This window comes from Ochotona princeps, chromosome 18, assembly GCF_030435755.1.
Source record: "Ochotona princeps isolate mOchPri1 chromosome 18, mOchPri1.hap1, whole genome shotgun sequence".
Taxonomy (NCBI): Eukaryota; Metazoa; Chordata; class Mammalia; order Lagomorpha; family Ochotonidae; genus Ochotona; species Ochotona princeps.
Genome location: NC_080849.1, coordinates 21,706,366 through 21,720,036, shown reverse-complemented (window position 1 = coordinate 21,720,036; position 13,671 = coordinate 21,706,366). Strand labels below are relative to the sequence as shown.

Here is a 13,671-nt window from a genome sequence, read left to right as displayed (position 1 = left end):
GTGGGAGGCTGGGTGGGAGGCTGGGTGGGAGGCTGGGTGGGGGCTTCTCCCTTTGTTTCTCCCATTGCCCCAGATACAGGGGAAAAAGATTAAAATGATATCAGTGTGCAAACAATGGTTTTACCCACTTTCCTGTAGCCCTTGACCCTTTGTATCCTAATCAACTATGTAAGATTATTAAATAAATAAATAAATAAATAAATAAATAAATAAATAAATAAATATGTGTCTGGCTACAGTGAGGCACCTGATAGGAATTTACTAAGGCTGCTGTTGTTCTGCTGTCCTTATCACTCTTTCTCCCCATCCCACACCTGGGCTCCGTGGTTGCTGGGGCTGGAGTCTCAGGATGGGGAGCCACATCCTGCAGGATTCTCATCACTGCCTGAACCCAACGTTCTCCCATAGTCCTCACTGCCTCCAAATATTCAGATGCAAGAGGAGCAGAGTCAGTGAGAACCACAGCAGTGCACGGCTGCAGTGTGGTGGGGATGGGCAAGCTTCTATTAATGGACATGGATTTAAGGGAAAAGAGGAGTTCAACCCAGGCAATTAAACAGCCATGAACACTGGTGCATAACTGAAAATGCACCCTATTCCACTTCTCAGCCCTTCGATGTATGAATGGGAGGTGCAAATTTTTATCCAGATAGCTTGAGAATAATAAGCTATGGTCTCAATCACCGCCAATTAAAAGAGAGAGACAAAAATAAAGAAAGGGGCGGAGTTGGGGCAGAGGCGGAAACAATGAGAGTGGGAAGTCAGCAGAGGACAAGGACAGAGGGAAAGAGACACAAACAAAGAGGCAGGAGGTTGTCCAGGGAGAGAGGCAGAGAGGAAACCAAGTCAGAATTGCAGGAAAAAGCAGGCGTCACTCCCATGCACCACCAATCATTGTGCGCAGAGTGGGAGGCTAGCCTTCAGAGTCATGAAACACTTGCTTGGAGACCCCCACAACCCTGCACCTGGTCACAGCTGTAGCACTGCAGGTGGGTCTCTTGAGACCTGCTCCTTAGTTAGACAGAATCAGAGCTGGTGCCAGGCCTGGCTTGAGCATAAGCCACTTAACTTGCATCCCACAATGCCAAAGAGCACACAGGAAAGCTTTGGGGGAGACTGGGCCTGCTGAGCGCTGTCCCTTCCACCCACAGGGCCAGATCCTACTCCAGCCAGCCAAAGGGTAAGGGAAAGCATTAGCCAGGAATTCGCAAGGAACAAAAGTGAAGGGAGGCATGCTGGTGTTCTAGGAAAGACATACCTCCTGCAGCTTAAATAGGAGCCATGGAAAGAAGGAGCAGGAATTGAGTGAGCAAGGCATAAGGTGGGCACTGAATGGAAGCATGGAACTGTTACAAAATACAAACCTCACTTGCAAATCAATGCTGAATGAGGTTGTAAAATTCAGCGTTGTAAAACATAGGTAATTCCCATTTTTGTGTATAAGCTAATGACTGGACACTACCACCAAGTAAGTGTGAACTGGAGAGTCTGGGGTTGCAAGAACAGGAACCTGGAGCTCAGGAGCTCTGGGTTGGTGCCCCAACTCTGCCAGGCATCCTTTGATGCTTGACAGAACCCAATAGGTAAGCACAAGGCCTAGAGTCCGTGGAACTCACGTTGTGCTGCAAGGACACGAGCAAGCATGTGACACTCCTGCTTACTGTGGACTGGATGCTGAGGGCATCAGAGGGAAAGGCACAGAGGAGGAAAGGGGTAGGAGTAAGCAAGGCCTCCCCAAGAAGGTGGCATCTGGGCCACGATGTGCCTAACCAAGTGAGAGAATGAGTTCCTGGCAGGGAAAGGGTCCTGGGGGCGGGGAAAACAGGTCTACCTTGAGGGTGGACAACACTTGAGTTTCCAATGAAGAAGCCAGTGAGCTAGGAAATGATGGAAACCCAGAATGAGACACAGGAGGGGCTGCAGCAGGCTCCACAAGGCCAAGCGAACCCCTTGGGGTGTTCTGGCTCTTCCTCCAGGCCAATGGGAGCTCTACAGGTCTTGAGCAATGAAAGACATGAGCTGGGGTTACTGCTGGAGAGAACAGGGTTGGGGGAGCAGGGAAGGGAAGAGGTCTTTGCTTAGCACAGCATGGTATGGTAAAGATGGGGTGAAAGGAGTGGAATCACACTGTTCTGAGCAGAGAGCTGCCAAGTTCTATGAACAACTGGGAGGTGGGATGCACATGGCAGAGAGGAGAGGAGGGGGTTCAGGTTGCTTGGAGCTTCTGGCTTAGTCCAGGGCCATTGTAGGGGTGATGTCAGTGTTCACAAATCCTTTGGGCAGCGAAGGCCTTATTCCTAAGCTGTGTGGGTGAGGAAGTGCCTGGGGTAGGCGTTAGACACTGTGGAGAGAGTCCCATTGTGATTTTGCTTCCCTGAAGGTCTCTTATGGATGTTCTCCAAAACAGGCTTTCCTTCAAGCTCTTGGCTTGGAGGTTACTGAAGCCTGCTCACCACATGGTCTCGACTGATTGGTATTCCACTAGCAGAGAAAACCAAGAAGCACAGACCCAGCAACACAGCAGAAAAGGACAGGACAAGATAAAGAGGCAGTGAGAGAGGGGACAGGGAGAGGAGTGGGAAGACAGTGGGACAGACAGGATTCCAGTGATTAAACAGCATGAAACACTGGGGCACAAGCTTAACAAGAATGCATGGCAACAGTGTGCAGGAAATTGTAAAAGATTCTTAAGACACACAAAGGAACAGTTGAAAAAAATGGAAAAATATGCCTAGGGGGCAGCACTTAATATTGGAAATAAGCAATACTCCACACATACATTTAATCACATAACAATCAGATTTTTAATGGGGCCTCCCCCCCCCGCCAAAGTCACTTAATGTCTTGATTTTGAAAGGATAAGAATAGCTAATATTTTTAAGGAATAATCAAAGAGGACAAGTACTGACAGATGTTAAAATAGATTACAAAGCTAAAATAATGTTTAAATTGTTGGGCTTCCCCAGAAATGGAACTGTTCAATGGAACTGAATAACCCTAACTGAGCAGGAAGAGAAAAGCCAAGGTACCTACAATTTGTCCCTGTCTTCATGTTTCTGGAGCGTTTTATACTCTTCAAGCCCAATGGCCTCAGATTTTCAGAACATCTTGAATGGACCTCACTGAGCCCATATATTAGTGGAGGGAACCACAGCCCATGAGGATGGACCAACTTCTCCAGGGCGACCTGGTAAGTTTGTGCCACAGGAAAGACTCCAGGTCAGACCCTGAATCCCAGCCTTGGGGTTGTTCCCTAACTCTTAAGCATCATACATAATGATCTCATGGGAAACCATGACATTGGTGTGCCCATCTGGAACATACCCACCAGCTTGTAGGGTATCATGGGGGGCGGAGTGAGCCTCATCACCCCACACAAAGGGGATTCCCTATACAAAATGGAGTCCATCAGAAGACATGCCCCATGGGATACCAGATTGCAGGCCAAGATGTTGATCTAGTTCAACAGATATTCACTAGACACCCACTAGATTCCAGGTACAAGGAGACCCTCAGCAGCCCCAAGGTCCATTCAGCATCTCTGCCCTCCTCTGTTCCCCTCTGATCCACACATCCCTTTCGACTCTGCGCACCTGTTGCCCACAGGGTCAAGTGGCCTGATAATGGATTCACCATTGATTCCCAACAGATTCAACACTGGTGCTCTGGAGTTCTGGCTCTGGCTCTAGCCTTTGGGGTTGTGGTTTCACTTCCCTGGGGCATGGCACCTTTACTTGTGGACAGCACTTCCCACTGGCTTTCCAGCCCAGCTCCTGTGATAGCTCTGAGTTCCTGATCCAAAGCCTGCCTGTCTACATCCCCCACACTCAGCATGGGCCTTGTCATGGGAAGAAACTATGAAGAACACAATATTGGTGATATACGATAATTACATGCAAATCAAAATCAAACTTCACTGTCTATCAATAAAAGATTTACTGGAACACAACCACACTCAATTGTTCAGATGCCACATGTGGCTGCTTTGGTGGGAGCTGTAACTTACAAAGGGCATTGGCTTACCAGGCCTAGAAGATTTACTATCTGCCTTTCACAGAAACAATAAGGTGATTACTGGCTTCCAACATCAAAACCATGCTCTGGAAGTTGCTTTGCACATGGAGAGACTTACATGTGAGACAAGCCTTTGTGCGAAGATGGAGCTAGGTCAGTTCCGGCATGAGTCAAAAGTGTGACCTCTCTAAATTGACAGAGCTCAAGAGGTGCTAAACAGCATGCTCTACCAGACTGGCAAAAACAGGGATAATGGCCCAAGAGAGATGCCCAGAGAGAGAGAGAGAAGGGAGAAATGCAGCAGCAACATAGCTAGCTACAAGGGCCAAACCCACCCTGGTAAAATATGCAGCATAGATATTAGCTGACCACTCTCAGATCACATCATTGTCAGTCCATTTTCAATATCAAAGGTCTCAGCCAGCTCATGCTCAGTCCTCTTCCTGGCCTATTTTTTTTATATGTATTTGTTTATTTGAAAGGCAGAGTTAAAGAAATAGGATAAGACAGAGAGAGATCTTCCAGCCATTGGCTCACTCCCCACATAGCCACAATGCCCTGGGGTTGCATCAAGCCAAAGTCAGATGCCAGAAACTCCACCTGGACCACATGGGTGGTAGAGGTCCAAGAACATAGGTCACCTCCTACTGCTTCCCCGGGTACATTAAGGAGCTGGAATGGAAGTGGAGTGTCTGCAACTGAAACTTGTACTTATATAGGATGCTAACATTGCAGGTGGTGTCTTAACTTCTGTGCCACAGTCCTGGGTCCACATCCAGGTCTATCTTAGAGGCAGGCATAGCCTTTTCTCAGACCAGGCTCCCCCATCCCCACTCACGTGATCTCATTGTTCACATCGGTGATGTCTATTCTGTCCAGGAACCAGCCCGGTCTACTGCCCGAGTTGTCATGGCGAATCCGAATCTTGGTCAGGGCCCCCAAGTCGATGGCGTAGATAGTGAAGGTGTCTGTCTGGGGTGATCCAGAGCAGCACTCAGAGAGGTGTGGTCCATCCACTGTCCCCTACCCACATTGTCATCAGCCCCACCTTCTTGAGGATCTAAACTTCTAGAGGCAACTGTGTGACCCAGAGTCTCCAAAAGTGGGGACACAGAGAATGTGACATACTGGTCTGGTGTCTGGGGCATCCTATCATTCTCACTGTGCACAGGAAAGTGCAGGGAGGAGAGGATGAAGGTGACAGTGGGAGAGGCAGAGGGAAGGACAGTTTACTTGGACTGTCTGCATTTGTCATGGGGGGAGCACTCAGACTCGCCTTGCCTACCACCCAGGTGGAGGAGGAGGACGAAATGGGACTTGCATGTGCATGTGGCTGCCATGTGCCCTGGAGAGTCAGAGGGTCTTCCTGGCTATCAGATTCTGGCTTTCTTTTGAAAAAGATTCAGATCTAAGAAAAGTTGCAAACCAACACAGTGAAAGTCTATATACCTTCACTTACATTGCTCATTTGCTTTGACTCCTCCCTCCTTTCTCCCTCCCTCCCTTCCGTCCTTCCTTAGCTTATCCATCCATCTACCCAACATCATTTTTTCTGAACTTCTCAAAAGTGACAAATCACACAATTTATCCCCTAAATAATTCAACATGGATTTTCTAAGAGCAAAAACATTCTCAGATAATCACAAGAAACATAAAATTAATACAATACTATAAACTAATATACAGTCTGTATGCTGGTACACAAGTGTACCAATTATGTCTTCAATAGCACTTTTCCCCAATCTACAAAAAGATTGCTTATAGTTTTTTTTTTTAAGATTTATTTTGTTCCATTGGAAGGCAGATTTACAGAGAGGAGATACAGAGAGAAAGACCTTCCATCTGCTGGTTCACTCCCCAAGTGGTCACAATGGCCAGGGCTGAGCCAATTTGAAGCCAGATGCCTCTTTTGGGTCACCCATGCAGGTGCAGGATCCCAAGGCTTTGGGCCATGCTCTACTGCCTTTCCAGCCCACAACTAAGTTGCTGGATGGGAAAAGGAGCAGTTGGGATATGAATAGGTATCCATAAGGGATCCTGGCATGTGTAAGGTGAAGATTTATCACTGAGCCATCACACCAGGCCTGTAGCTATAGTTTCTAAAGAAATGCAAAAATAGGGGCCAACATGGTGGCATGTCAGGACCTGTGGTGCTGGCATCCTATATGGGCTTTAGTTGAAGTCCTGGTTGTTCCACCTGTGATCCAGCTTCCTGTTAATGGCCTAGGAAGGAAGCGGAGGATGGCTCAAGTCGTTGGGCCCCTGCACCCCTATGCAGGAGTTGGAAGAAACTCCTGGCTCTTGGCTCCTCACTTCGGACCAGCCCAGCTGTGGCTACTGCAACCATTTGAGGAGTGAAGCAGCAGATCAAAGATCTCCCTTTCTCTCTGTATCCTCCTCCCACTGTAACTCTAACTTTTAAGCAAGATCAATAAATTTTAAAAATAATAAATGCAAAGTCAAATCTTCAGTTTAGAAAGAATGAATGCTGAAAGAAAGGCATTGGGCAATGGGGAGAGAGGGTGTGCATGGCTAAAACAAACCTGGTGAGCAGTGGGGACACAGTTCTGGCTTCTCAGCCTATCAGGGTTCTGGTGTCCCACACCAGCCTCACACACTAACTAATGCCAAGCTTATCCACCACTGCCCAGTGCTGACCACAGTTCTGCTGAAAATGCGCTGTCCTCACACTGGCCTCCCACACTCCCACCTCAATTGTTTTGTCGTGCAGCCCTGTTGTCTGAGAACATCTTCCAGCATCACCCTTAAACATCCATATGGAATTCACTTGTCAGGGCCCAGGTCAAGTCACTCCTTCCTATCCACTCACTGCAAGTACTTCCTCCATGAACCTCTGCTTGGCCTGCTCAGCACCTGAGACCCCATCACCTGTCCTTGTGCCAGGATCCCACTCCACTCCCACCTCTGCTCATTCTCTGCCAGCATGGAGCATGAGCTCTCATAGAAGGCTCTATGGTGACATCTGGGAACACATAGCAGTTCCCAGGCTGTGTGGGCCCCTGGGGGGACTACGAGAGGCACTACGTTCCAGGTCAAAGTCCAAGCCACTCGGCCAGGGCCCAGAGAGCCCTCATACTACCTGGCCCTGCTCAAACTTGTTGGACTTGTCCGATTTCTTCAGGGGTCGTTCGCCCGTGTCCCCATGCTCCTCTCCGTAAATGGTCAGGTAGACGTTGGCATCAGTGCCAGCCTTGGGCACATTCCCTGTGATCACCTGGACCTCGTAGGTGTTGGCTGGAGATACAGAAAGACATAGCATTGAGGGCATTGGATCCAGCCAGGTCCTTGGAGTGGGGCTGCAGATCCGTGGGCTCCGACTCGGCCCTGAGCCTGTCCCACCTCCTTGCTGGAGACTTTCCCTCACCACGAGGTCCAGAGGCCTCAAAGGTCTCCCCAGACCTCCCACTTTGCATCCTTCACGGGTAGCTATGCAGTCAGATCAAGGTTCCTCTCAAAGTCACTAATGAGTCTTGGGGCAAGGGCAATGTTGAGCCCCCAAAAGAACTGTCAGGGACTACTCTGATATAGATTAGAGGTGCCGGGTGCCACGGTGGATGTCCCTCCATCCAACCTCCACATGAAGGAGACAGAGACCCCTCTGCCCTGCCCCTTCCCCCTTCAGGAAACTGCCAGGTCCCTCCTCCAGCTTACGCTCAGGGCCTGGCCTGCCTGCCGGCACCAGCTCCACGACAAGTTCATTGTCCTCCTTGCCCCGGGCGAGCCAGCGGTGGGCTTCGAACTTGTACTGCTCAATCACCTCCTGCATCCCCGGCTCCAACTCATCCTCCTCTTCTTCCTCCTCACTTTCTTCCTCCTCCTCCTCTTCAGACGAGGACTCCTCCGAGGAGGACTCCTCCTCCTCGTCCCCCTCCTCCTTGTCTTCCTCATCACTGTCCTTCTTCCTCTTCTTTTTCTTCCTCTGCAACTTGGCCTTCAGCCGCTCCTTCTTGAGCAGCTGCTGCAGCTTGGCCTTCTCCTTCTTCCTTCGGGCCTCCTCCTCGGGTGTGAGCTCCTCCTCCCGCACCACCAGATGCCGCAGCCACACAGTGTCCACGAACCAGCTGGGCCCGAAGCCCTCGCCTGTGTGCCCGAGCCGGATCTTGTACACCTCACCCACGTCTGCTGCCTCCAGCTGTGCAAAGTGCAGGGCAGTGACTGCAATGGCCGCTGCCCGCCTCCCCCGGGGAGCCAGGTACAGGGACTGTAAGCTGGACTGTAGGTGAGAAGGCTCCCCAGTACCCACCACAGCCAGCCTTGTGCTGCTGGCCTGGCCCCAGCCCCACCCCTTTCCTTCTAACACCTGTAGCGGTCCAGCTGGTCTCCCTGTTTTCTCAAACACACACACACACACACACACACACACACTCCTTCCTCTTATTCCTCTTCACCTTAGCTCACGCACCTCCCTCCCTGGCCAGCCTTACTCCCTCCTCCACCCTGAACTACTGTTCTTTTCCACTGTTGGGATGCAGCATTATTCTCTTTTATGCTGCACCTTTCTGTTTCCTCTTTCCAGATATATTCAGTATTAAGCATATGTCACATTTCTGGTAAGTGAAAAAAAAAAAGCTTCCTTTCAAAATCAAATAAGCATGTCCCAGAGGTCCCAGGCCCCTTTTGAGCACACAGCCCTGGCTTACCTGTCCCTTCTCTGAGAACCCAGAGGGTGCCTGGGAATTGGTTCTTGCCTTGGTCTCACCTGTGTGCCCCTTGAGGGCCAGGAGCAGTATTCTGTGACCCCCTCCACTGGGCGTACCACACATGAGCAGAGCGCAGTGTGCCCAGATTCCTTTGACCACACCCAGGACAGAAGTAGAGCAGGGTGAAGCCTGGCTCCCACAGACTACAGGGAAGCCTCAGGGGATCCTTGCAGGGATGTTCTACCTACACCCACAACACTGACATGCCTTTGGTGCCTGGCTCTTCTCAAAGGTGTGTTCCTTAGGTTTTTCCATTTGAATGCCAAAGGAAACTGAGGCCTAGGGTAATCCCACGTGTTGCCCAGTGCTCCATACCTATTTGAGAACCCTAGTCACCTGATCTCTTCACGAATCCACAATGCAGCTAAACCAGCATGGACATAAAATAATCAAGACAGAGCCAAGGGCAGGGACCAGGGAAAACAGTTTCAGTAACTCTGGCCTGTCACCACTTTAGCACATTAACTTTATGCTCCTGCATCTCCCAGGTCACAACACCGCACAACCGCAAGGAGGCCTGCTGGCCACCTGCCTGGCTGAGCCTGCATCCACCGTCAGCCTGGTTAAGCAGCATCCAGATGCACTATTCGGTCACATTTCCGTAACTGGTCACAACCTCCCAAGAGCATTTCTTGACATTGACTCTTTTTTATCACTACAGAGTCTGTCCAACTGTTCGGGCAGGCATTTTAAAGCTAGGCTTCATGGATGAAGGTACTGGGCTTCAGAGAGGTTCTCAGCTTGGGCCTTGTGAGTGTTGGCATTGTTTGGGGGAAAACAGTGGATTGAATGAGGCCCCTCCAGTCCTGATACTGTGACTTTGATTCTGACCCCAGATCAGCCAGTGTCTCTCCCTCTGGATGCCCAGTAAGGACTCTCTGCTGAAAGCCAAGATGTGTGTTCTTTGTAATCAAATACCTTCAGAAGCATACACATGTGCATGCACATTCATGTCCAACATACAACATTCATAGGTTCCACCAAGGGCATCACCCTTGCATCCTTCTCTCCCACCGATTACATGCCCAACCTGTCATATATTTTTCTCCTTCTACTGAAAGGCTCACAGAGAGAAAAGAGAGGCAGAGGCACTCAGAACCTAGCCATGAAACTTCCAAGTCACCCAGTATCCTCTGAGCAGCATGGCCCTGCCATCAGGCCTAAGAGCTGTAGCGGTCACAGGCTGGGAGTGACGGGTGGGGAGCAATCCCGGGCCTGGTAGCACCTTTAGCTAACTTAGGCTCCTCCATTCCAGTGGTGCTCACAGTGGATATTACCAATAGTGCTTTCAAAATATCCCACCTCCAGAAACTCTGGTTTGACTAGTCTGGTGTGTAGACAGGTCAACATTGTTTCCTAAAGTTCCACAGATGATCCCAACATGAATTTAGGGGTGAGAGACTTTGATATAGTCAAAGCTTTTCATTTCAGCCAAAATACCTTAGGTCCAGGAGGAAGCCTAACTTGCATCCCATATGAGGGTACCTGAGTTCAGTTTCTAGTTGCAGCTCCTGACTCCAGCTTCCTGGCAACACAGACCCTAGGGGACAGCAGTGATGGCTCAGAACTCAATCTGAGTCTCTCATGTGGGTAGCACAAACTCAAGGAACCTGCTTCGCAGGGCTGACATCAGCAGCAGGCCAGAAACAAGAACCAGAGCTTTGTGTTAAACCCTGGTCCTCCAACATGGGACAACACAGGTATCTTAACCAGAGTTATAATTACTAAGCAAATTCCATCCTTTGGAAGTTCCTTCAAGGATGGGTACTGCCCAAGGAGAGAGAACACCCAGAAAACCATCTGGCCATCCACACAGCTACCTTACCCACGTACCTGGAATATGTCCTTGGATGCCCGATCAAACACCTTTGAGCGGCTGGAGAGGAAGAGCAACTCCGTCTTGCCTTCTTCGCCATAGATCTGTATGTATACACGGGAAGTTGTGCCTGCACCACCCACATCACCCGTCCAAACCTCGACCTCATAGTGGATCACTAGGTGGGCAAATGAGGCGGAAAAGCCACAATGAATGATAACAGCAATAACAATGACAAGAATAAATTTAAAATCCTCATGTTTGTTTCATGTTCCTGGTATCTCATAGACAATTTTATCTAACCCACTGCTCCATACCAGGAGTGCCACTGTTCCCATTTTGCAGACTGACAAACTGACATTTGGAGGAATCAAATGGGTGATAGAAATAGCAGATCTAAGCAATCAGACTGCAGAGTCCAGCTATTGCCTGTATCCGTGTGGGGACCAGGAATGAGGAATAGCTAAATTACCAGCTGGTGTTTCCTGCCATGTACTTATCTGCTATGATTTCGATGTTTGTCTTCACCAAAACGCATATTGAATTATAATTGTCATTACAACAGTATTAAGAGGCAGGACTTCCAAGAAGTGACTAGGCCATGAGGCCTCCACCTTGCTGGGTGAGAGCGGCACCCCTGTAGAAGCAGGAGTTGGGCCATCTCCCACCTTTTAACCTGCTACCATGTTATAACATCAAGGAGGCCCTCACCATGGGCTGGAACTTTGATGCTGGACTTCTCAGCCTTCAGAACTGTCTTTCTCTGAGCCAATGCATTCTTACAATGCTATTTATTAGTCATATTCTTTTTAATATCTATTTGACAAACAGAGGAGAGTGAGAGCGAGAGGGAGAGAGATCTTCTACCTGTTGGTTCATTCTCCAAATTGCCAGAACAGCCAGGGTTGGGCCAGGCCAAAGCCAGGAGCCATGCACTCCATCCAGGTCTCTGATGTGGATGGCAGGAATTCAATTATAAAAGCCACTAGCAGAGGGCTGGATTAGAAGCAGAGTGTCTGGGACCTGAACCAATATTCTGATATAAGATGCCAGAATCTCCGGGGACAGCTTAATCCGCTGCACCATAATGCCAGTCCCAAGCATTTCTGTTCATTATACAAGGGCACGTCTAAACATTTGTGGAAAACGGAATTCAAACATAAGTTTGTTTTGGTGCAGAAAATTTGGAAATCGTTTTGTTTTTTTCAAAACACACATTTTCGTGAATTTTCTGAAGACCTCTTTTGTGCATGGATTTCAATTTTTCCTCACACCAAAAGACACTTAACACCTTTACTCTGTTCCACTAAGGTTCTGAAGCTGGCTGGCATGTTACCCAGTCTACAGTACACTCTGTTAGTGCAGCACAAAGTGAACTGAAGACACTATCCTGGGCAGTTATTCCGGGCAGAAAGAATCAGTTAAGGGGTATGTTTTGTTTATTTTCCTTCTTTTCTGTAAAGGATGAAGGTTAAATTAGCCACTGAGTTCACTTTACCAAGGGCACCTTTCAGATTCTGAGATGTTTCTGTTTTGCAAGCTGGAGATTAGGATTGTGCTGCACATATGCACCAGTAAGGGGCACTTTCCAAGGCAGCACCAAAGGTCTTCTAGAACTCAGGGCCATATTTTATCCATGGGACTATTATAACACTCCCCTTCTTGGACTTTGACAAAACATGTGTCTCTCCCTCTAGCTAAGAGCTGTTAGATTTGGCAAAATGATCTTTCACCTGGGCTGAAAGTTAAAAGTCCTGGCTGACACTGAAGAAGTTGAGTTGCAGATACCAGGCTCAGGGAATGGCAGGGGTAGGAGGCCGTGTGACCTGCAGGGGTTGTCTGTGAGAGAAGCCCCAACTCCTAGGCCTCGCTCTGCCTCAGGTCAGCAGCAGTTGAGTCACGGTTGCCTGAAATCAAATACTCAGCAACAAGGTCAAAGTCAAGGACATCTCAAAATAAAAAGGAACTTGCTCAAGAACAAAAAGATGACAGAGAAAAGGGAAGACAATCAAAGGGTGTCTCCTAGCTAGTCATCAATTCTAGAGAAAACAGAGATGGTAACAATGGTAACAATACCCCTGATTAAAAAGCAATGTTTCTAGAGGGCTGGAACCCATGAGTTTTCGGAAGGACCAAAGCAAGTAAAATTACAGAAGGCCGGGAGGGAGGCATGACATGTCAGAATGTCAGTGGTAGAGGCAGGCCCCTGTAAGATCTGAGAGAGGAAACCCCAAGAAGTAATCATAGAATGGGACCTGGAAGATGGAGGAGCAGTTTCAAGCGGAGGTGAGTTCGAGTTCAGAGTTCAAAGTCCTTTCATAGGCAAAACTTCTATTATGTTTTTATTTGAAAAACACGGTGGAGAGAGAGAAAGAGACAGAGATGTTCATCTGCTACTTCACTCTAAATGGCTTCAAAAGCTGCAATCCAGCAATGCCATCCTGTTCAACAAGTGTGCAGGTCTTCTCAGGTACATTTCAGGGAGCCACATGCGTTGCAGATCCTGGCACTGATATGGCGCTGCAACCTACAGCTGAACCTGTCATGCCACAACCCCGGCCCTCACAAGTGGTTAACTGTGGAGTCAACAAAAACACATACAAGGTCTCAACCCCCAAACACCTTCTCTTGGGAAGCTACAGTGACATGTATGCTGTACTAAACCAAATAACTTAGAGATATGGCATCGAGGTAATAAGAGAGCCAACCCCAGAGACAGAGAGTGACCTTTCAAAACACGTGGCAAAAAGGAAGTCTCCCAAAGACATCCATGTGAGAGCCTAAGGAGCAGGAGATTCCACAGAGAGTGGCTTGGAGGGAGGAAACAAGGTGGGTGCAGGTAAGCGCCAAAGTTCCTGCTGGGGTGAAGATGGCTAAGAACAGTAGTTCTCCTGGGGATACTAAGACAAGATGGGGTTGGGGTCACAGCTGTGGCCTGTGCAAACCACCAGCAGCAGAGACTGTGACCCTAACTGCTAGTAAGCTCCTTAAAGAAATGACTAAGCTGAAAGAAGGCCATGAAAGTGACCCACAACAATCTGACTAGTGTTCTTTTTGGAAGAAGAGACAGCAGGGACGTGGGCACAGTGACAACAGACCCTGTGACAACACAGCAGGAAG

At 48.8% G+C, this 13,671-nt stretch overlaps 1 protein-coding gene across 1 annotated transcript in view; it reads right to left on the bottom strand.

Annotated features, from left to right (window-relative positions):
* Positions 1-13,671, bottom strand: part of LOXHD1 (lipoxygenase homology PLAT domains 1) — a 151,213-nt gene that overhangs the window by 58,519 nt on the left and 79,023 nt on the right. Inside the window, exons 18-21 of the mRNA XM_036493606.2 lie at positions 10,569-10,729; positions 7,687-8,167; positions 7,115-7,269; positions 4,853-4,986 (exon numbers count right to left, since the gene is read on the bottom strand). Of these exons, the coding sequence (XP_036349499.2) occupies positions 4,853-4,986; positions 7,115-7,269; positions 7,687-8,167; positions 10,569-10,729 (931 nt within the window). The remainder of the gene's footprint in view (positions 1-4,852; positions 4,987-7,114; positions 7,270-7,686; positions 8,168-10,568; positions 10,730-13,671) is intronic.